The 22,521-nt window shown below is 43.3% G+C and overlaps 1 protein-coding gene across 2 annotated transcripts in view; it reads left to right on the top strand.

Annotated features, from left to right (window-relative positions):
• The first annotated feature begins 387 nt into the window (after positions 1 to 387).
• Positions 388 to 22,521, top strand: part of BAIAP2L1 (BAR/IMD domain containing adaptor protein 2 like 1) — an 86,833-nt gene continuing 64,699 nt past the window's right edge. For both annotated transcript variants that reach the window (XM_036826245.1, XM_036826246.1), the window contains exon 1: positions 388 to 681. In XM_036826245.1, coding sequence (XP_036682140.1) covers positions 631 to 681 — 51 coding nt within the window. In that variant the 5' untranslated portion in view covers positions 388 to 630. The remainder of the gene's footprint in view (positions 682 to 22,521) is intronic.

Genomic DNA, 22,521 nt, shown 5'->3' on the forward strand with positions numbered 1-22,521 from the left:
GGCCTGACGGACTTCGGTGTGGGCTCCAAGCAGAACAGCCTCGCGGGGTCCGGGCCCCGGGGCCCCAGCCGGCCAGTGCGCCTCAGGTGGGGACGCTCCGCCCACTTGACCCAGCTCATCTTCGCCCCGCCCACATGGGGCCGCTACACTCCGCCCACCCACCGCCTCAAGGAGGGTTGCCCGGCTCACTTGGCCCAGCGCGCCTCTGCCCCGCCCACACGGGCCTCACTGACCCGCCCACCACGGGCCGCCCGCTCGGCCCGCCTCCTTCCCACTGCCCCTGCCGCCTCAGGTAGGGTAGCCCCGCCCACCCGGGCCGCCCCGCCTCGCGGCCGCCCCGCCCACCCCGCCCGCCTCAGGTGGAGCCGCCTGGCCAGCCCTGCTCGCTCCAGCAGGGTTGGGCCGCTTCTCCTCGGCTCCTCCAGGGCGGCCGCGGCGGTGGCGGTAGCGCTGCAAGTTTTGACGTTTCGGACGCGGAGGCGCGCGCCTGCACTCCCCGGCCGACGGCTGTGGAGGCGGCTGACCCTCGAGGGCCCCTCAGCCGCGCCCCGGCGCTCCCGCCGCCCAGGGTCGGGCGGCCACGAGGCCCGGCCGCGTCCTCCCGCGCTCTCCAGCCCGGCGGCTGCAGCCATGTCGCGGGGGCCGGAGGAGGTGAACCGGCTCACGGAGAGCACCTACCGGGTAAGCTGGCCCGGGGCGGCCCAGGACCCTGGGAGTGCCGGGGTTCGGGGTTCGAGGGCAGGAGTCCCGGGGACAGTGGGGGCGCCGGGGTTCGAGACCTGGGAAGTGGGGAGGCCCCGCCGGCGGCAGGCAGTCCTCGCCGGGGGAGACGGTCGGGATTTTTCACCTTCGGGGTGAGGAGGGGACTTTACGCGGGAATGTCCTTCCCTGCCCCCTCCTCTCCCCTTCTCCCCTCCCCCTCCTCTCCCCTCCCAGCGCTGGAGACGCCCAACAGATTACACATTTCACAAGCAAACGTCTGTGGGGAGAGTTGGGGGCGGGGGCGTCTTGTGTCGCCCCTGGGGCGCGTCCTCCTGCCCAGCTTCTCCTTGGGGGTCGGTGACCGCGCCGGCGTGGCTGCGGCGATTAAGCTCTCGGAGAGCAAAGAGCCAAGCTCGGGTTTCCTCTGAGAATGTGGGGGGGAAACTCCCAGGTAGTTAACAAGCGCCAGGTGAGCTGGGCTCGGCGCGGGGGCCTCCGGGGGGCGCTCCCTCTGAGACCCTGTCTCACACAGCTTTAAGTTCAGCTTGGCTTTTTAGACGTCGATTATTTTGTGAGCTTATGGGAGTCAAAGAACGCCCGAGGTTTGAATAAAATTGACCTAACCTCAAGGAATGCGTCGATGGTCATTCTCTTAACTTGCACTTATTACGAGAGAATGTTTCCAGAAACGAACATAGATTTAGGATTAGTGGCCAGTTTAGTAAGTTTAAGTACTTATAAATGAATTCCAGTTGAAATAAGATATGTGTTTAATCATCTGATATTAATAGAATACAAAACAACTTTTGTTTTAATTCGGCTTAGGCTCATGGAACTCAAGTTCTCTAAATTCATTTGTAGCCATTTTTAAGACCCACAGTTGGGTCATTTTTATAGTTTTGTTTTGTTTTTTTTTAACCCTAAAATTTAGTTTATAGTTTTGCAAGGTCTGAGTGAATTCCTGAAATCAGAGTTTATTGACTTTTGTTGGATAAGAATAAAAGCATGAAAATAGGTTCATAGTCCTTCAAAGTTTAAAAGATTGGTTCCCTTCATCTGGATACACAAATACTGTCATATGTAGATTATACTGCATAGATAGATACAGTAGGTACAGTTGTCATGGTATTTTTGGGCTCAGTAAGTAAATGTGACCAAAATCCGTTCCTTATTCATGTTTCCTTAATAGAGGGCAGTTTTTAGAAATCCCAGAAATTTGAATGTTAAAGTTTTACCTTTGGGTTGAGATTGTTTGATATTTAAATGATCCTGAAGATGGTGGGGTAGGAAGTGGGGCATGTTGACAAAGTGTGTAAATATAACATTTTTACTCTTGGACTTGGGAGTAGTGGCTACTCTTGATGGCTGTCCAGTTAAGGATGGTAAAACTGGACATTTGTGAGGAATGCAGATCATTGCAAATCTGAGTGGAGCTGCGCTCCTCCTGCCTCCAAAACACAGACACATATATCTTTCCAACCTGAGATACCAACTCTGGCATGCAATCCTGAAGTCACTCTTCTCTGCTTTTTCTTCTCAATTCTTCCTGACTTTCACTTTCAGTGGTGACTCAGTGAAGGGACTGTACTCAAGTGAATTACAGTGCCCCAAATGCCAATGTCGCATTACCCAAAGAACTGAGGCAGGAGGGAGAAAGTGTGGATTCTATAGTTTTGGTTATGTGTATTTATAGACATAAAGCATTGTAAATCATTTTCCTATTTTGAAAGGCTATAGTACACTGAAGATTAGAGACCAGTACCTTATTGCTTTCTACTCCCAGGTGTCTTAAAAGATACGAAAAGCTCACAGATGTTTATTGACTGACTTTAATCACCATTTCCTCGTTAACGTTTTGGGGTCATGTTTAGGTTGGGGTGGTGGGATAATAATTTACAGCTCCAGACAACAAGTTTATATGTAATCTATGCAGTGAATGCTGCTAGGTCACGCTTTGACTATGATGGGAATGCACAGTGAAACTTTACGTCCACAGGTCTGATTGAAAGCCCAGCATCTTTTCACCACCTCCTCTTTGGGCTCTTCCCCTCCCCCACCCCACCCCACAAAGACCAAAGCTGAAAACAATTTAAGTTTAATATGGTAAAAATCTCCCTGCAGTGTTGATGAACCTAGAAAAGAGACCTCCTTTATGTTACCTGGCAAACTAGAATGTTTTACTAATAGAAACAACCTAACCAGGTGTGTTTACAAAAGCCACCTGCAAATGAGATTTTATGACTTACATGGGTTTTAGATTTTTTTTTAATACTCAAATTTCTCTGACTTTGAAATAAAGGAATAAATTCTTTAGAGAAAAGGGGGAATTATAAAGTGTTGTGTTCCTCTGTATGCAGTATCAAATATCTTTAAATATTTATTTAAACATTTGCTGAGTTTTCTAAAATGTATACTTAGACAAATGATTACTGGAGAGCCATGCTAAATCCCAGGAAGATGTGTATTTTACGGCGTCACAAACAAATGGCATGGTATTAAGTCCCAAAATGTCAGGTAGTGTCACTGTTGCTAATTAGAATTAAGCCAAAGATCCCTCTCCCTCCCCACTCTTCCGCCTATGCTATGCCCATGATTTTCCCTCAGCAGCTTGCTTGTGATTTTGCATGGTTTTCTGTTGAGTACATGCTTTAGTGGTAGAAGGAAGAAGTAAAGTTCAAAAAAAACCCTTAATTAAAAGTAACCACACGCACGCAAAAAAGTAACCACAACCTTCCTAGAAGTCAGAACTGTTGGTCTCAGGAAGTTGAGGAGGGCTGGATGTGATGTCATCCGGGGATGTCACCCCTTCATTCATCTTGCTGAAGCAGCAGTGATGAGGAAAGGGACACAGAGGTCTTTGTTTAAATGCCACCTTCTCAGAGTCCCACTCAAACAGCTTTAAAATCCCAGATGACGCCATCCGTCTCCCAATCCCACCTAAGCCTACTTTACCTTCCCCCCCCCCACAGTGCTTATGACCTTAGCATGTAATATATATTTACTTATCATGTATGTTTATTCCTACTCCAACTAGAATGTGAGCTCCCAAAGGAAAGAAGCTTTGTTTGGTTGTGTTCCGAGCAATTAGAACAGCTCCTGGCACCTAGTAGGTGTACATATTTGTTGAATAAATGAACATTTAATTAATTTCGCTAGCACCTGTCCTGTGCCAGTCTCCCCTCTCCCTCCCTTGACACTTTCATTCGAAGTGTACATCAGCCCTCTAGGTGGACGTGGATCTTGTTTACCATTGAGAAAGTGAGGCCCAGAGTCTGTGAGAGACCAGTGCCCATGTGCCAGTTCCCCTGCCAGCCTCCATCCCTCTCCTTTTTGTATAGAAATTTAGCTTGTCGTGGCCAACAAATGCACAAACCAAATACGTTTTCATACTTCGGTCATCTAAGACGTCACCCAGAAGTTTCTGTCATCGTTAACTCATCATCATTGACATGCTTTGAACAAACCTTCTTTAAATAAGAAAATGAGGTACTTTTGTTCTTTCACTGGGTAAAGCGAGCAGTCTAGGCCTACGTGCTAGGTTTTGTTTGTGTAAGTGTGGTTTATTTTCTCGACTTGGGTTCAAGTGGGGACATGTAAGTGAAAGTCCCTGCCTGGTTGGCTTCCAGTGTGGACTGTGGCATATAGGTCTAACTTTTGAAGCTTTCAGTTGCTGTTTATGTTTATTGTTGTTGCTGTGTAGGCTACTTGATATCTTCATGTGTTCCCACCATAACACTACTTTCTTCAGGTATGCTGAAGATAAAATGGGACTTGCAGAAGACCAGACAACTTGCTCTTGGTTCCATGACTAAAAAAGGGGATTGTAAGAATCAGGTGCCAGGTAGCGGCAGAAAGCGTTGCCAGGTATCAAATATTAAACTGCACAGCCCAGTATTGTAGCTTTTTGTATGGTAAAATGAAAACACAAAGCCAAACACTGAATGTCCTTTCTTGTCATAACATTTTTCTTGATTGGAGAGAGGTTTTAGAACTACAGTAACATTGCTAAGCAGACAGAGCAACATCCTTTTTAATGAAGGCTGGGGCCACTTGGACTTGTGACACCAAGTTTCAGGTTGCTTTTGAGTTTACACTTGTGACATTATTCCAGGATTAGGCATTAATTCTTGCCTTGCACTTCTGTTGTAATGAGCTGCAGGCAGACCTGCAGGGGAAACCTAATGTCTGTGCAATTGCAACCGGTTGGATTTTTTTCCCCTCAACATTCCACACAGGTATTTATTCTGCAGTTCAAAAGTAAAAATCATTATAAAAGCAGCACAAATATTCATTTAACTTATCTGTTAACATTTGCAAATGTATATATTTTTATTTCTAAAACTTTTATTTTATTTTATTTTATTATTTTTTTTTAATTTACTTATCAGTAATAGTGGCTCACGGGCTTAGTTGCTCCGTGGCATGTGGGATCTTCCCAGACCAGGGCCCGAACCCGTGTCTCCTGCATTGGCAGGCAGATTCTCAACCACTGCGCCACCAGGGAAGCCCTAAAACTTTTATTTTTAATTTTTATTGAAGTATAGTTGATTTACAATGCTGTGTTAATTTCTGCTGTACAGCAAAGTGATTCAGTTATAAATATATGTACATTCTTTTAAAAATCCTTTGCCATTCTGGTTTAATAGTTCCCTGTGCTATACAGTAGGACCTTGTTGTTTATCCATTCTTATTTCTAAAACTTTTTATTGAACTTTAATATGCCCACTGAAAGGTTTGCTTAGGCGTATAGAGCTCACTAAATTGTCACAAACTGAACCCACGTGTGTAACCAGCGCCCAGGTCAAGAAGTAGACCATGACCAGCCCCCAGAGTCCCTCTCACGGCCCCTGCCGGTCACTGTATCCCCTCCAAGATAACTACTCTCCCAACTTCTAGCAGCGCTAATTAGTTTGGCTTATTTTGTCTGCCTTCTTTCACCCAATGTGTCTGTTGGATTCATCCATATTATTGTAGTAGTTGTAGTTAGTAGATCTAACTCCACTGTAGTTAGTAGATCCCCCATGCATGCGGGATCTAGTTCCCCGACCAGGGATCGAACCTGGGCCCCCTGCATTGGGAGCGTGGAGTCCCAGCCACTGGCCACCAGGGGAGTCCCTGTTATTTTTAATTTGGGTCTTCTCCCCAGTTAGATTGTAATGCTTGTGAACAAGTCCCCCAGATTATACTTCCCAGCATTTCCCACAGTCGTTCATGTTTTATTAATTTACATGTGTGTGTTGGTTTTAATCTCAGAGGCTCTTTAAAACTATATTTTTCTCTGATACCAGAGAATTTCCAAAATTTCTATGAATATTTACACCGAAAGTAAGTCACCCAGAATCCCACACTGTTAACTCTTACTGTCACTCTTTCCAGTATCTTTCAGTACATCTTTCCATGTCAGTCAGTACTGCGTGCTTCATCACTTTGATGACTCTCCATTCTTCATCAGAATTTATTGATCCACTTCCCTTTTCTTGGATGTAAGATCGTTGCCAATACTTTGCTATTGAAGTACTGCACTGAACATCATTGCAAGTAAAGCTTTGCACAAATCTGGGATCTTTTCCTTAAGCTAAATCCCCAGCAGGAGTTGTGGGTCAAAAGGTAGTCAACATTGTAGAGCAATGTGATACATTGCAAAATGCCCTCCAGAAAACATGCCCCAATTTATGCTGTAATCTGATCGTGTGAGAATGTACCTTTCCTGAACCTCAGCCAATTAAGTAGGTCTTTTAAAACTGCTTCCTTTTCTTCTTTTTTTTTTTTTATAACCTTTAGAGGGTTTAAAAAAAAAGTAGTAAAACATGTATACCTATAACATAGAGTAGCTTGTGGACATTGGCTGGGAGAACACCCGAGATTTCATGTCTAGCACTACTGGGTATAATTTCCCCTATAAACTTTGTACTTGTAGATATGTCCAGAGTAATTACAGCTCTGTGGCCCCTGAGGCCTGTATGTTTCTGTTCTTACTTTCCTCAGCCTTGATTTTATACTTCTCTTTATGTTTTCCAGACCTTGAGTCTGTCTTTCTGGTTTATCATTATATTAAGGACTTTGTCTGGTTGTAACTCAGATCTTTATGGTTAAAGGTAAGACTTGTGGAAATGAGATAAAATGTTGCTGGTTTCTCTCTCGTTCCAAAATAAATGAAAAATATTACCAGAATGTGTTCCCAATCTAGGAAGCAAAATAAATAAGCACACCTCAGAGATGTAAGGGATTGCTCAGGGCCTTCTAGAGCTGTCTTCTGAGAGAGAACAGCCAGTGGGTGAAGATACTTCTGGGTTTGTTGCTTAAACTGGTTTTATTTATATGGTAATTTGGAGGTTAAAAGTCCCTCAACAGTAGCAATTCCTCCACTAAAAATATTAAGGGCTAGGTGTGGTTAGCTCTAGGGCAGGGGGCAGGGGGCTTTTACTTCTTACACTCTACCTTCTGGAGTGTTTACATTTTATGTGAGTGGGTTACTTTTATAATACTTAAGCTAAGAAAAAAAAAACCCCTAGAAATTGATAAATCTATTCCATTTTAATGGATAAAAAGTTTTAAAAACTAAGGTAAAATGTGCCACTTTCTACCTCTGTTTTGCAAATTAACCTTCTGAGGGTAAACCTAATTTAAAATCTTACCATTTTCTCTTAATTTTTTACTTATGGGGGTACTTTTTTTTTTTTTTTTTAATTTATGGCTGTGTTGGGTCTTCGTTTCTGTGCGAGGGCTTTCTCTAGTTCGCAGGCTCAGTAATTGTGGCTCACGGGCCCAGTTGCTCCGCGGCGTGTGGGATCCTCCCAGACCAGGGCTCGAACCCGTGTCCCCTGCATTGGCAGGCGGATTCTCAACCACTGCGCCACCAGGGAAGCCCCATGGGGGTACATTTTTAACTTTTACTAACCTGAGACTATGAGTGCAACAGAAGAAAGATTCAACAAAACTGAGAACCAAATTCTAGTTCTTACACCTATCTTTTCAAAGTCTTACTCCTGATGTTGCAAGCAGCTGATCCACTACGAGGTGCAGCTGTCTCCTTGAACGGTACGAAAGCAGTAAGAAGGACCAGAAAAGGTACAAAAGTGGTATTAACAACCTGCCAAAGTAAGAAGGGATAAAAGTTCAGATGATAAGAACATATTGCCTGTAATAAACATGAAAAAGACCCGGGTTGGGGGTCAGGACAGAGCTCAGATGACGAGTCCAGCCACTAGGCACCCTAAGTGCTTCCCTGTGGCCTTCCAGATGGAGCAGCCCCCTCCTGAGTTAGGAGAAGAGAAGCTCCAGTCTGGGGGGCCGGGAGGAAGACCAGAGACAACCCTGGTCACCTATCAGATTCGGATGCCTGAGACCTAAGCTAACAGACCAATCCATTTCTGGACGCAGAAACTCCAGTGACAGAAGAGAATCAGGGAAATCGCAATGATAATTCCTTATATTTAAGTGCTGCCATTAAAAAAAAAAATTTTAATGGTTTCAGTTGACCAAATGGTGTATTTTTTCACGGGCTTCATCTTACAGTTGGAGCAGCTTGAGGTGCCGGCTGTAACTATGTCTGATGGTACAGTATATTTCTAAGTGTGTAAACACTTTAAACGTGCAAAACACTGTTCTTACATGACACTCAGTCCAACTGTTGTGCCCCTGAGACAGACGACTTCTTCAGCAAACCAGTCCATCCTTGTGTTACCCCAGATTCTGGTATGTACTTGATAATGCCATATTCCTCCATTTGACCTTGCCTTCAATTTTCACGTCTGTGAACAGGGGTGAGGATAGTACCCACCTCATATGGTTGTTGTGAAGATTAAACATAATAATAAACGAAAGCTCTTAGAACAGTGTGTTGGCTGCGAGCAGTAGTAGCTTGTGTTGGCTGGACCACACCACCCTCCGTGCATTGATTTTCATGTGCTTTGTTTACTGCTTATCCTCAGCATCTAGTAGAGTGACTGACACATAGGCGGGTAAAAGAATAGTATTAATATTATTGGCACAAATTTGTCTCTCAGTCAATGAGCTGTACACTCCTTGAGGATTTTTTGAAATCCCTCATTGTGCTGATGGCACAGTAAGAACTCAGAAATATTTGTTGAATAAGTACGGATGTATGCTTATCTCACAGTTGTAACTAAATCCTCACCTGCTCCATGGCCAGTGAGACTGAGGTGGCACTAACAATCACAGCTGCCGTGTTCTGAGCATCTGTTCGGGATGCACTAACTAAGCTTCCCACCTACATTCATTCCTTCTGCAGCTCTCTTCTTGTGCCCCAGGCTGTACCAAGCACTGTGGTCACCACTGGAAACCACCCTAGAGAAGAAACAGAGCCTGTGCTTTTCTCGAGTTTATAGTTTATGACAGGACAACAATGCCCGCCTTTCCCCTCCACCGTGGCCTGCCCCGGATCATCAATTCTGCTTCCTTGCTCCTTCCCCCCACCTCCAGCAGTACCAGAGGTGTCCTGCCTTTACCAGTTCCGTTCTTCGGACTTTGTTTGCTTTGTCCCAGTATTGGAAGAAAGGAGGAGAAGAGTGATGTATGAGCAGGTTAAGGTCAAGAAGAGTTTCTTAGGCAGTTTGTAAGAAGTCTTTGGAAAGTTGGCTATATGAGAGAAGTAGATGAAAACAAAACAACAAAAGTTTTAGAAGTTTTGATTCCCCTTACTGGTATCAGAACTGTATTTAACAAACTTGAACTATTTTTACATTATTTTGGGTTTTTGAACAATATTTCTCAGATTGCAAGGGCTGGGATTTTTTTTTTTTTTTTAATTTATTTGGTTGCACCGGGTCTTAGCTGCGGTAGGCGGGCTCCTTAGTTGAGGCTTGTCAGCTCGTTAGTTGTGGCATGCTAACTCTTAGTTGCAGCATGCATGTGGGATCTAGTTCCCTGACCAGGGATCAAACCCGGGCCCCCTGCATTGGGAGCATGGAGTCTTGTCCACTGCACCACCAGGGACGTCCCAAGGGCTGGGATTTTAATGCAAAGCAGAATGACCTGTCTCACGGGATCTTATTGAGGGCAGTTCATTAGAATATTCCAGATATTATGTAAGAGTGGTGTTTGGAAAGAACTAGTGAGCTAAAAAAAGGAATGTCGCTTGCGATATGAAATCAGCAATTTACCGCTGATGCTTGAACAACACGGGTTTGAATTTGTACAGGTTCGCTTATACTTGGATTTTTCTCAATAGTAAATACTACAGTACTGCACCATCGCATTGATTGAATCTGTGGATACGGAGGGCCATCTATACTCAGATTTTCAACTGTGGGGAGCGTGGGCACCCCTACCCCTCATATTGTTCAAAAGTCAACTGTACTTTGATCTGGTAAAGTTCCTGTTGCTCATTAAGTACTTGGGGGCTTTCTAAACAAATGCAACTGAGCACATGAGACATTCTTTCCTGTAAATTAATTGCTTGCTTTTTATTGCATGACACACCTTTTAAAATTAATAACCAGGCAGGCAAGAACACTTAACCAAATGGTCTAGCGCGCCCTGTAGCCTTCAAAGTGTATGTCTGTCAACAGCTATTTTAAACCCAGTAACTAGTCAGTTACTGTTTCCTTAATACATGCCATCTATCTGTGGTAAAGTTATATATTTCTAAATGATTTTCAAGTTATATTAAAGGTGTTTTGCATTTCTTATTTTCACCATGTCAATCTAGATTGCCTGGGTATTTTTTCATACCTGTCTCCCTCAGACCATGCATTTTCTTTTTTTTTTTTTTTTAAAAAGATTTTTTTTTTTTATATGTACCATTTTTAAAGTCTTTATTGAATTTGTTACAATATTGCTTCTGTTTTATGTTTTGGCTTTTTGGCTGTGAGGCATGTGTGATCTTAGCTCCCCCTCCAGGGATCAAACCTGCATCCCCTGCACTGGAAGGCGAAGTCTTAACCACTGGACCCCCAGGGACGTCCCGAGTCCCGACCGTGCATTTTCACGGGCTGGAACTCTTACCTCATTCATCTCTGGGTTCTGTACATCCAACATAAGGTTAGGCTCACTGTATGTGTGTAATAAAGAGTGAACAAATGTGTAGTTCTTTCAAAGGCCCAAACATGAGGACTTTACAAGTTAGTGGAGTGATACATAAGTACGTGTTATCTAATACTTGCCATGATCTATCTCTCTCTCTCTCTCCCCCCCAACCCCCCCCCCCCCTCTCTCTCTCTCTCTCTCTCTCTCTCTCTCTCACACACACACACACACACACACACACACACACGAAAATACCAGGAAAGAAGCAAATTTCCAGATTCTGATTGAAAGTTATGTAAGAGTTGTCCTAGCACTGTGGCTTATAGGAAGGATTATTTCCATTCTTTCAAATAAGAACATGGACCTGTAGGAACCAAGCAAAAATGGATACTAATATTATCATAGCTGGAATTTCAAGAAGTGATTTTTTACTTCAGTCTCACAGGTACTACTTCCTCTGAAGTTCAAGGTCCAAAAGTTCCTTGAAATCTGGGGTAGGGTCCCCAAATCCTCTTGCTGATGGAGGCCAGTGAGGGCCAGACATTGCTACCATGTCTGATAGCATTGGCAGTTAGTAAGCTAGGATTGCCTACTCTCAGCCTGGAAAGGGTTTTTAGCGCTGGCAGGAAATACATGCAACTATATGGAGTATAGCACCTGCTGGACCTTGGACCCAGTGTAATCATCTATACTTAAAACTACAAGGGGGGCTTCCCTGGTGGCGCAGTGGTTGAGAGTCTGCCTGCCAGTGCAGGGGACACGGGTTCGAGCCCTGGTCCGGGAGGATCCCTCATGCCGCGGAGCAACTGGGCCCGTGAGCCACAATTACTAAGCCCGCGCGTCTGGAGCCTGTTCTCCGCAACAAGAGAGCCCGCGATAGTGAGAGGCCCGCGCACCATGATGAAGAGTGGCCCCCGCTTGCCACGACTAGAGAAAGCCCTCGCACAGAAACGAAGACCCAACACAGCCATCCATAAATAAATACATACATACATACATACATACATACATACTACAAGGAAGGACTTCCCTGCTGGTGCAGTGGTTAAGAATCCGCCAGCCAATGCAGGGGACACGGGTTCGAGCCTCGGTTTGGGAAGATCCCACATGCTGCAGAGCAGCCAAGCCCGTGCGCCACAACTACTGAGCCTGCACTCTAGAGCCCACGAGCCACAACTACTGAGCCTGTGCTCTAGAGCCCACGAGCCACAACTACTGAGCCCGCGTGCCACAACTACTGAAGCCCACGCGCCTAGAGCTCGTGCTCTGCAACAAGAGAAGCCACCTCAATGAGAAGCCCGCGCACCACAGCGAAGCGTAACCCCCGCTCGCCGCAACTAGAGAAAGCCCGTGTGCAGCAACGAAGACCTAATGCAGCCAAAAATAAATTAAAAAAAAAAAAACTACAAGGAAATATGGTTTCAAATGATCCCCCTCATAGACACATGCGAAACTTTAGTGTTTAAAGTAAAATGAAACTTTCTTTCATTGAAAGTGTTGAATAGGGTTCAGGCCATTTTTTTTCCCCAAGTTATGTTATCAGATGGTCATGAACACCGATTGCTTATAACATGGTTCTCCCTCCACAGTTTTCTTTAAAAATAACAATTGAAAACTAGTACACTAGTTTACTGGGTGGGATAGCTCTGGGACTTCGTTTTCTTGACATGCTTGATAATTTCTTCCAGAACGTTTGAACAGTTACAGACCACACTTCTTTCTCACACCAGTATGTTGGGACCTTTTTTGTTTTGCTTAATTGTGCTTTGGCTTCAGAGCAGTTCTTGCTGCCTAAATGAGTAGGGAAGGTGGAGCTTTGTCACAGAAATCTGTTTCTTTAAACAATGAAATAAAAGGTCCCGGAGATGTAATTGCTTCTAGTAACGGATCTTAAGAGGCAGCAAGATGTACCTTTCTGGTTCTCATCACACTGGTTCTCATCACTTGGTTGGTTCTTAAGGAGCTTGGGATCTACCAGATGCTCTCAGAACTCTCTCAGAATGTTCTAGGAGAGGCTAAGCCCAAAGAGGTGGCCCTATTCTTTCCTGACCACTAGCCCAGTGGCTTCTGGTGCAGAGGTCATGTTGCTGGGGGGGAGCCATGGAACCCTTGGCGCCTCGTGGCTTCATTTCTGGCTTGCCCTTTGCCCTCTGAATGAAGGACCACTTTTGCAGAAATAATTATCTACAAACCAAAGCCTGGTTATGAATAAAGAAAGGAAAGGAAGAAGGAAGGCAAAACAGGGTTTAAGTCATAGTGAAAGTTTCATGGAGGGGGGTTCCCTCTGTGGGCTGAAGATTTCCTATGAAACTGTCCTTCTAGAGGGACACGGTAATGATTTTTTGCCTGGAGAAACATTTGCCAAACTCCTTCCCCAATCATAGCTGGAAAGATAACTGCCAAGCAGGAGATTGGTCTCAAAATAGCTGGGTTATCTTTTTCTACTAATGGATCTGACTGAGCAGCGGAAGTTGCTGCCAACAGCTACATGGGCAGACGTGCTCTGCAGACCAGGAGCATTGTTCTCTCTGGTCCTGGACCAGTATTCACAGAGGACAGTGGATGGCCTGCATCTCAGCACATCTGGATCTTCTGTGGGCAGGCTAGTTAGAAACCACAGCTTTGTGGCATTGCTCAGCATTGAGGATTTAGAGCCTGAACCCTTAGCAGCCTGGGATGTCGAGAACAGCAGGGTTTTTGTTGTTGCTGGGTGGTTGTTGTTGTTTTTAATAGTTTTATTGAGGTGTAACTTATAAACTATAAAATTATAGTTTTTTCATCTACTCACCAGTTAATGGACATTTAGGTTGTTTCCAGCAACGTATTTTTTTAAGGACTGTGTTATCGCCTAATACTTAAAAAGTAATTTAAATGTCAACTTGGAAAAAACATAGGGTTGGGAAGCAAAGTTCACAAGGAAAGATGTGGCACCTGGAGATTTTTGTAAGCCTGTTATGACTTGGTAGGTAGAGGGCAGAATCTTGCAGCTTCTATGAGCCTCTGTTGGAGCTGTTACTTTGAGCTAATGAAGCCACGAGCAGTGCATCCTCACTCCAGCAATCCTTGCTGTGGCTAATCAGCCCACCGGCTCATTGTGTCTGTGTGTTCCGATGAGCTGAAGGCGCATGATGCAGCTGATTCGTCCACGAGCACATACATCTCTCATGTAATTTTAAAAGAATTCAAAAACTGCTGCTGCGAGTACACCTTGGGCATTAGATAGTCCAGGTACTGTTCTTGGTGCTGGAGGTGCAGTGGTCCTTGGCCTTAATTTACTTAATTTCCTTAGTTTCTACTAAGGAGGCAGAGTAGACAGGTAATAAAATATCCTGTAAGGTAGTGACAAGCCTTTTGATGAAAGAGAAGCAAGAAACAGCTGGAGAGGGGGCTGCCGAGGGCGGGAGGGGGAGGGTGGAGGAAGCTGTCTCTGAGACCCAGGTGGGCGGGTATCCAGGAGAAGAGCCTCCAGGCAGAAGGAGAGCAGGTACAGGATCCCACAGTGGAGTTGCTTTGGCCTGTTCCGAGCACAGCCCAGAGGCCATTGGCCTGGAGCACAGAGACGGGGGTAGGGAGGGGAGGCCACAGCCCAGACTGGCTTGATTGCAGGCGTGATCCATGCTTTTGGTGCCTCTTCTTACCGTGTGGTGAAAAGGACAGAAGTCACTAATCACTTGGCTCCGTGATAGACTTGAGAGCTGAGGATAAAAACCACCTTTCATTGTTTCTCTTCCCCTGCTTAGGTAGTTCCAGTCCTCTGTCCTTTTTTTAATGCCGACAAGGGAAACGGTTTATGGTACTTAAAAAAAAAAGTACTGTTTTTCACCCATTGGGCAAAAAAAGTATAACACCAAGTGTTGGTGATTGTGGTAAAATAGCGCAGTGGTGGTAGCACAGACTGCAGCAGCCACTTCGGAGAAAGTATCCGGCAGTAGCTGACAAAACCGAAAAATCTTCATGTACCCTGTGCCCCAGCAGTTGTGTTTCTAGAATTCTCACCCATGTGCACAAGGAGACATCGACAGCTTCTTGCCCCACAGTTGGTGTTAGCAAAAACCTGGAAGCCGCCTAAATGTCGCTCGGTAGAGGAAGTCCAGAAACCGGCTCACGCTGCTGTGCGGCCTGGAAGGTGTGAAATTGTGGGGCAGCCCGGCAGCCCGGAGTCTACGAGCGGAAGGTCTTTTTCCTCAGGGAACCTCAGTTTCATTCTCAGAGCCTTTCAACCGACGGAAGGAAGCGCACTCAGATTTCTCAGGGTCATCTCTTCACGTCTACTGCTAGTCAACCACATCGACAAAATTCCTACCCGGCCGCACCGAAATTAGTATTCAGTGGACTAGGTACTGTAGCAGACACGTAAAATTAGCCATCACAAAGGGATACCATACAGAAGTTAAATCGGAATAAACCCAGTTAATACATATCAAGGTAGACAGGTCTCAGAAGCATAACACTGAATTTAAAAAAGGATGTAAAAGTAAAATGTATTACATGATACTGTTTGTTTTATTAAATATACAAAGCAAAATTATTTATCAATGCTGACTAAATATATGTGTGTATAAATATGAGTTAGAAAGTTTTCAGTCTTAATTAGTGGTTCTCTGGGGAGACAAAAAAAGGGATATGAGACTTGGATGGGGGTGGTCAAAACACCTTGTGGTTTTGCAATGTAGTTCTGTAACGTTTTGATTTCTTTTCGGCAAAGGAAATTAATATGACAGTGTTAACCATTATGAATTCTTGGGAGGACTGCAGGTAGTTGGAGAATCTTCTTTTTCTCCCCCACTCCCTCCTTTTTTTAAGGGAAAGAAAAGGAGAAGATGAGAAATATTTGCCCGTGTAGAATTGGTCCATATTGTGATGCTATTGGAAGATTAATTATATTCATCTAAAATCAGGAGTAAGATTCCAAGAAGGCATCCAAAAAGAAAAAGAAAATATTGTAGAGACTCCCATAATTTCTCACCCTAAAATAGCGCTCTCTGTCATAAAAGCGTTTTCATCTCACTTTATTGCACAATTCTCAAGGAACTTGTCTGGAGGCCTGAGTGGTGAGCGCAAAGGTTAGTGCCCGGGCCTGACTCTGCCTCTCACTGCCTGTGGGACCTTCGGCGAGGTTTTTACATTTAACATCTCAGAGCTTCATGTCTCATCTGTAAAATGGGGAGGATCACCACCGCCTTGTTAGGATCTAATGAGCAAACCCATGTGAAGTGCTGGGCATAGAGCCTGAAACATAGGCTGCAGAGTGTCAAGATGTATCTCAAAAGGAAAAAAGGAATGAAGAGTTTTGAACTGAATAAAGCAGATAATAATTACACCTCCAATTTCCTTTGTACTGCAGACTTCTGGAGGTTTTTGTGTTCACGGTCTCTCTCATCCTGACGTGACGCTTTGAGGCAGGAGAGCCCGGATCGTTTGTTTTCATGTTACAGAAAGGAAGCGGTAGTGCCTGGAGACTTCTGTGTAAATAGGAATGCTCATCCATCTGAAGAGTTGACTAATATTTTCTATCTTCTGTCTTGCAACGTTAATTACTACAGTTGACTCAGTGCACTAAGTGTCAGGTGCCTTGAAGAACACACAATAGGTGCTCCATAAATATTAGTTATTATTTCAGTGAATTTTCTTACCCCTCATGAGGTGGAAATTAGAGGTTTTCCCATATAGAGGAGGAGACTGAGGCTCAGCAAGGAGGGATGTGATTTGCCGGAGGACTCAAGGCCAAAGTGTTTTTTATGCAGTATTCCCCCACCCCTCAGGTTCATTGCTACTAGGGTGGCATGTTACAAATTATAAATGATACAAATTGATACGTAATACAAGTTGCTAGCTGGTAGCCTAGATAGATCATACAGACTGAGGGGGCCAAAACATTGTTCACGTTTGACTGACGGGAAGCATTGTTGTGTATTTATATCTTCGAATATGAGTATTTTTGCTCTAACTCAATATTTCAAACAAAAAACATCTTAGTTGTCTAACTTTCCTTTACTTGGCTTCTGCTCCCCATTCAAGATGGGTATGAAAAACATGGCTCTTCTGACCATCAGTTAGCCCACAGGCATCTGTCTTTTTGCCATATTTACTCATCAGTAATTTCCCTAAAGGCAGGGGACATAATTACATACTGATGATGTTAGTCTAGGAACAGCAGCTTCCGACAACACATGCAAGAGGAAGCGAGATTTTTTACAAATGACTTCTATCTAGAAGTATTCTCAGTTAGCCCTTATGAACAGGTATTCTTGTCACACGAAATTAAAATGTGCCTTGATTAGTTTAAGCATTTGTGACATTGCTAAATTAATTCGTATGAGATTATTTAGAATAAAATATCGAAATTTTCAGAGACATACGGTACCTGAATCAAGTTATTAAAAAACCTCTGTATTAGAGATTCTTAAATCACTTTTAAAGCTTATTCCAGTGTAAATATAACCCACACTTTTCAACTGAGAAAATTAAGCACTGAAATATCAAATAAGTTGTCCTTGGTCTTGTAGAGAACTGGAAAAAGAAATGGAAAGAGAAACTAATTCTTAGGAATTTAAAATCAGCTCAGTTTAACTATCTAGCTAGTCATAATTATATTTATGCTTCATAGTCTATAGTTTCATACTGGTAAAGGTAATAATTTTTCAGTAATGAAAGAAAAATCTAAATGGTGAGAAAGTTAAAAACCATCGTAAGATTGTATAATTCGTTTTAAAATTATGATCTGTAACGGTACAGGAGGCAGAGGAAATGTATGAGATAAATGGACCAACTAGAAATCTGGTGGAAAGTGCCTGTAGGGTCCGAGTGGCCTCTTCCTCAGCAAGTTTGGAAATAGCTAAGCACTGATTCTCCAGTGCCACAGAGCTCTTGTGACAGGACCAACCCTCCTTATTATGAGACACAGCACAGGTACAACAGTGATGTTGCCAGTCATCTTATTTTAGCCTAGATGGTCCGTATTCTTCCCTGCATGAAGATGAAACTCATTCTGGTTCAAATTGGTTTGCCACATTATCCTCCTTGCCAAGCAGTAACTGTTGGGATACATACTAAGCTTTTGTTATAGATGGTACCAAAATAGTGCTTCTTGGCCCGATAATGCCTTTTATAATTTATTTTGTTTTTGTACTTGGAATCTTAAACCTTTTATTCCTAGCACCAAACTTAAAATGGATTTGTTCATTACTGCTGGTGATTCTCTCTAAATTTGAGGCTCTATAAACAATTCAGGTCTTGACAAGCCTTGACACAGCATGACCTTTGACCCAACTGCTGCCCTCCCTCCAAAATGTAGGACCCATCCAATTCACAAGGACATCCACTGTAAAAATTTTATGGATTGTGGAATATGACAGCCGCACTGCTTTTTTGTTCCTGGGTTTAAAAATACATGTACTTCAGCTAAAATAACTAGATTAATGGCCAACAGCCAGTGTAGAAATGGATTTTCCACTGTTCAGAGAGGCCAGAATTTCCAGGGGAAACATTTCTGTAGCTAAACCTAAAATAAAGAATTGAAGTGTATGTTGAACTTCCAAGCTTAAAAATTCTTATATTTTCTCTGAAGCTGATTGTAGTCTCATGTCTTAGTTGAACTTTTTTCCTGTTGAATCATTTGGATAGTGGTTTATGCTTGGTGTTAACTTTGGAAGTTCTCATTATTTCATTGTTTTTGAAATTTTAAGATAGGAGTTATATGTAAACATTTTAAGATTTATATCAAGAAATCAAATTATACTTTCCCATTATTTGAATACGCTGAACAAAGAATAATCTTAAGAAAAAACACAGATCTTAGCTTCTTTTTATAACTGCTTATCTGCTAGAGGACGGACCTTGCTCTGTATTGATTTCCTGATACATATTACCATCTAGACTCAGCCACGTGAGATTATTTTAAGAATTTTAAATGATGTTTTAAAAATAGTTTTATCTTTTTATTAGAACTTATATTCTTACCATCCAGACTTGGTGTTGTAAGATTATTATAAGGATTGTAGATGAGGTATTTGAAAAATAGTTTTATCTTTTTATTAGAAAGCAACCATTTTCTAATGAAGTCATTAGATTTTAAAAATTACTGAAATCTCATACATTGCCAATGAGGATGTAAAATAGTACAGCCAACTCTGGAAAAACAGTTTGGCAGTTTCTTACGAAGTTAAACATATACCTACCATGTGATGCAGCAGTTGAACTCCCAGGTGTTTATTCTAGAGATATGAACACTCATGTTCACACAAAAACCTGTACATGATTGTCCATATCAGGTTTATTTGTAATTGCCAAAAACTGGAAACAACCCAAATGGTCAACAGTTAAATGGATAAACTGTGATACATTCATTCTCTGGACCACTGATAGCAAAGAAAGGGAACAAACTTGATACACCCAGCAACTGGGATGGTTCTTAAGGCATTGTGCTGAGTGAAAAAGTAAATCTCAAAAGGTCACGTACTGTGGCCCACTTATATTACATCCTCACAATGACAGAACTATTGTGACTGAGATCAGTGGTTGCCAGGGCTTAGGATTGGTGGGGAGGGTGTGGCTGTAAAGGGGTGGCATCAGGGAGATCTTTGTGCTAATGGAACAGTTCTGTATAATAAATGTGGTGACTGTTATACAAATCTATACGTGTGATAAAATTTCATAGAAACAAGGCACACACCCCGCAGATTAGAGACATGAAAACTGGTAAATCCAAATCCAAAGGTCTATAGTTTAATAGTGTTGTACCAATGTTGGTTTCCTGGTTTTGATGATGTACTATGGCCATATAAGTTACGATTAGAGGAAGCATACATGGGAACTCTTTGTACAGTTTTTATAACTTCTTGTGACTCTTAAACTATTTCAAAATTAAAAGCTTAAAAACAAAACAAAGAACTTGAGGAAAGATGATAGAAATAGCAGCTGTGGCGACAGGTCCCCGTGATCAGGTACTGAGGCTGACCATCTTGCAGAGGGACTGGTGAGGGGTCAGCATCGGCTCTGGAGCTTCATGGCTGCTGGTTGTGAATGAGGCTCAAACAGCTGACTGGCTCCAGGAAAACAAGCTGAGTGGACTTCCAGTTAAGCGTGGCCTATTGACCTCAAGTCTTTTTCTTCTCTTCCTTTTGAGAATACATTAAAATGATGGCAAAGGAACTTAAAGAAAACGCCTGTAAATCCATAGTGTAGAGACCTGAAAAAGGAAATATCAGTTGACAAAAGGTCTAAAGAAATTTGGGTTGTTAGAAATGGACGGAGGTGTGGTAACTGCCTTAAGAGAACCGAAAGAACCTGCAGAGAAGAGTACCAGTGAGAGCTGAGCCCTTCACCCCAGAGAACCCCAAAGGCTGGGGAACAGGCCCCACAGAAGGTAGGGATGGAGGGGACACGCAGGGCTAAGATAGGAGTTACACAGGTGGTTAAACTGCCAGGTCCCCTTTCCTGCCCCAGCCACCACTATTACAGCTGCTCCCGCGGCGTGGCAGGCTTCAGATGCAGTCTCAGGATGTGTTGAATCAGAGGCACTCTTGACTTGGAAACACCAGCTGAGGTACTGGAATTCAGGAAAAATCAGCACAGGAAACCTCTGGGATTCCCAACCCCCTTCCAGACCTGGGAAAGCCGACTACCTGGTGATTGCCCCTTCCCCTGCCCAGTGACAGGAAATTAGAAACTTCTCTGGAGAGACCCAGTGGCCCCTGGTTACCGTCACTTGGCCAGTTTCTTTACGGCTGACCGGCTGTCCAGTCACTGAATGAAGCGTACTGGTCAGTAGCCACCCAGTACGCACGCGCACACGCTTCCAGCCAGCATTTAGGGCTTTACTCCTAAACACAGACTGCCAGTCAAGCATCGCCAGACATTTGGGGAAAGCCTCCAGCACAAAAGACAGTTGGATACCAAACAATGAGAAGAAATAACCAGACAATATGGGGAACTGGCAGAAAATATCCCCGAAATCACAGTTTATTCAGATAAGAGATGATACTGCATCCATAAAACAACAGGATGCTTTTAAAAAGGAATAACCAAAAATACCTGAAAGAGCCCAAATTAAAAATATGATATCAAAAGTTTGAAAAACATAAGAGGAGTTAGAATGTACAGTTGAGGATATCTGTCAGAGATAGAACAAAAAGTGGAAAATCAGAGAAAAAGGGTAAGATGATTAAAGAATAAATCCAGGTCATATAAAATCCTCCTCAGAGTTCCAGAGAATGACGAGGCAAGAATCAAAACAGGAACCCTTTTCAGACCTGAAGGACATAATTTTCTCTATGGGTAGGGTCTGTTGAGTGCCCAGTAAAATAAATGAAAAAAGTACCCACACTGAGACAGACCATTGGGTAGTTTCAGAGCACAGGGATAAAGAGAAGGGTTCCAGAAATAAGCCCCCTCCCACCACCTGCCCCCCACCAGAAAAAAAAAGTCATATACAAATGACAGCCGACTTCTCAATAGCAAAACTAGATATTGAAGACTGGAGCAATATCTTTAAAATCCTAAGGGAAAATCACTTTCAACCTGTAATACACAGCCCAGCGAAATACCAGTTAAATGTCAAAGTAAAGATAATTTCAGACACGTGGGGACTCAAATTTACCTCCTGCGTCATTTCTTAAGTCACTCTTGGAGAATGATCTCCAGCAGATAGCAATAAATGAAGGAGGAGGAAGATGTGGAATCCAGCTAATGAGACTGTCACACAGGGGACCAGAAAGGGACATGCAAGGGCAACAGTGTGGCAGGAACGGTCAGGCCAGACTGAGTAAGAGGACGGAGAGTCCTTGGAGGAAGTTCTGGGGAAAAAAATGGAATGGAAGATTAGCTGACAGCTTTGTACATTTGAAAAACAGTGATAGGCTCCTATGAGATCCGATGGAGCGTGTGGAAACATTTAAGGTAGATACATAGAAAAATCTAAGGCGGGGGTGGGAATGAGACTATTATTAATCCCAGGAGAAACAAAAAGAGTATATCAAGAAAGGAAGCATAATTCTTGTACATTCCTTGCATTGTAGTGACCAGTATTTACAGAGTCATAATAAACCTTGACTGTTGATTTCCCAGGAAACTGTTATTTAATTATATCAGAAAGACTGGGAAAGGGAAAGTAGGGTTGTCTACCGTAGCAGAAAGCCAGCAGTTACTGTCCAAAATTGAGAAGTCAAGAATATTCATCAAAACTGTGGCAGCAAATACAAAAGAGCACTTGCAAGCAAGCTGTTATATGGGTGTAAGGCCAGGGGTGGGGAAGGGTTGGGGCAGGGGTTCTTTTTCACGATAAGCCTTTATACTGTCTAATAAAGTTATTATAGTCTTTCTCTACTAACTCGTAATGGAGAACCTTTTTATCCCGAAGAATAATGTGTCAAGTATCTGCCCCTTTGGATGTTGTGGGTTTTTTTATTCTTTTTGTTGCTTGGTCCTCTACAAACAAGGTACACATTTTGGGAGGGGGGTAAAGGGATTTGGCTGGTCTATCTGGAATGATTCATATTGTGAAGCTTATGGTTTGTAGGTGGGACAGATATACTGTCACCATGTGTTCTGGGTCAAGAAGCCAGAGACCCGTAGGAATGATTTCTTGTCTGTACTTCAGATTTAGGGTAGCATTTTAAATTTAGGCCAATGTTCTAAATAGTCGCCTGTTTTATACTTGTCATAGCACTTCTCTCTATGTTTATGACCTTCTAGTGATATAGAAATGACACTTTTAAAAATGAAAACCATGACATCTGCAGAGATAGAGCATCATGAAGTCCATAATGGGAAACCACGTCTCCCCCTCCACTGCTGTGAGCACAGGACCTACCGCACACTCCATGAATAATGAAT

The sequence above is a fragment of the Balaenoptera musculus genome, chromosome 15 (assembly GCF_009873245.2).
Source record: "Balaenoptera musculus isolate JJ_BM4_2016_0621 chromosome 15, mBalMus1.pri.v3, whole genome shotgun sequence".
NCBI classification, from domain to species: domain Eukaryota; kingdom Metazoa; phylum Chordata; class Mammalia; order Artiodactyla; family Balaenopteridae; genus Balaenoptera; species Balaenoptera musculus.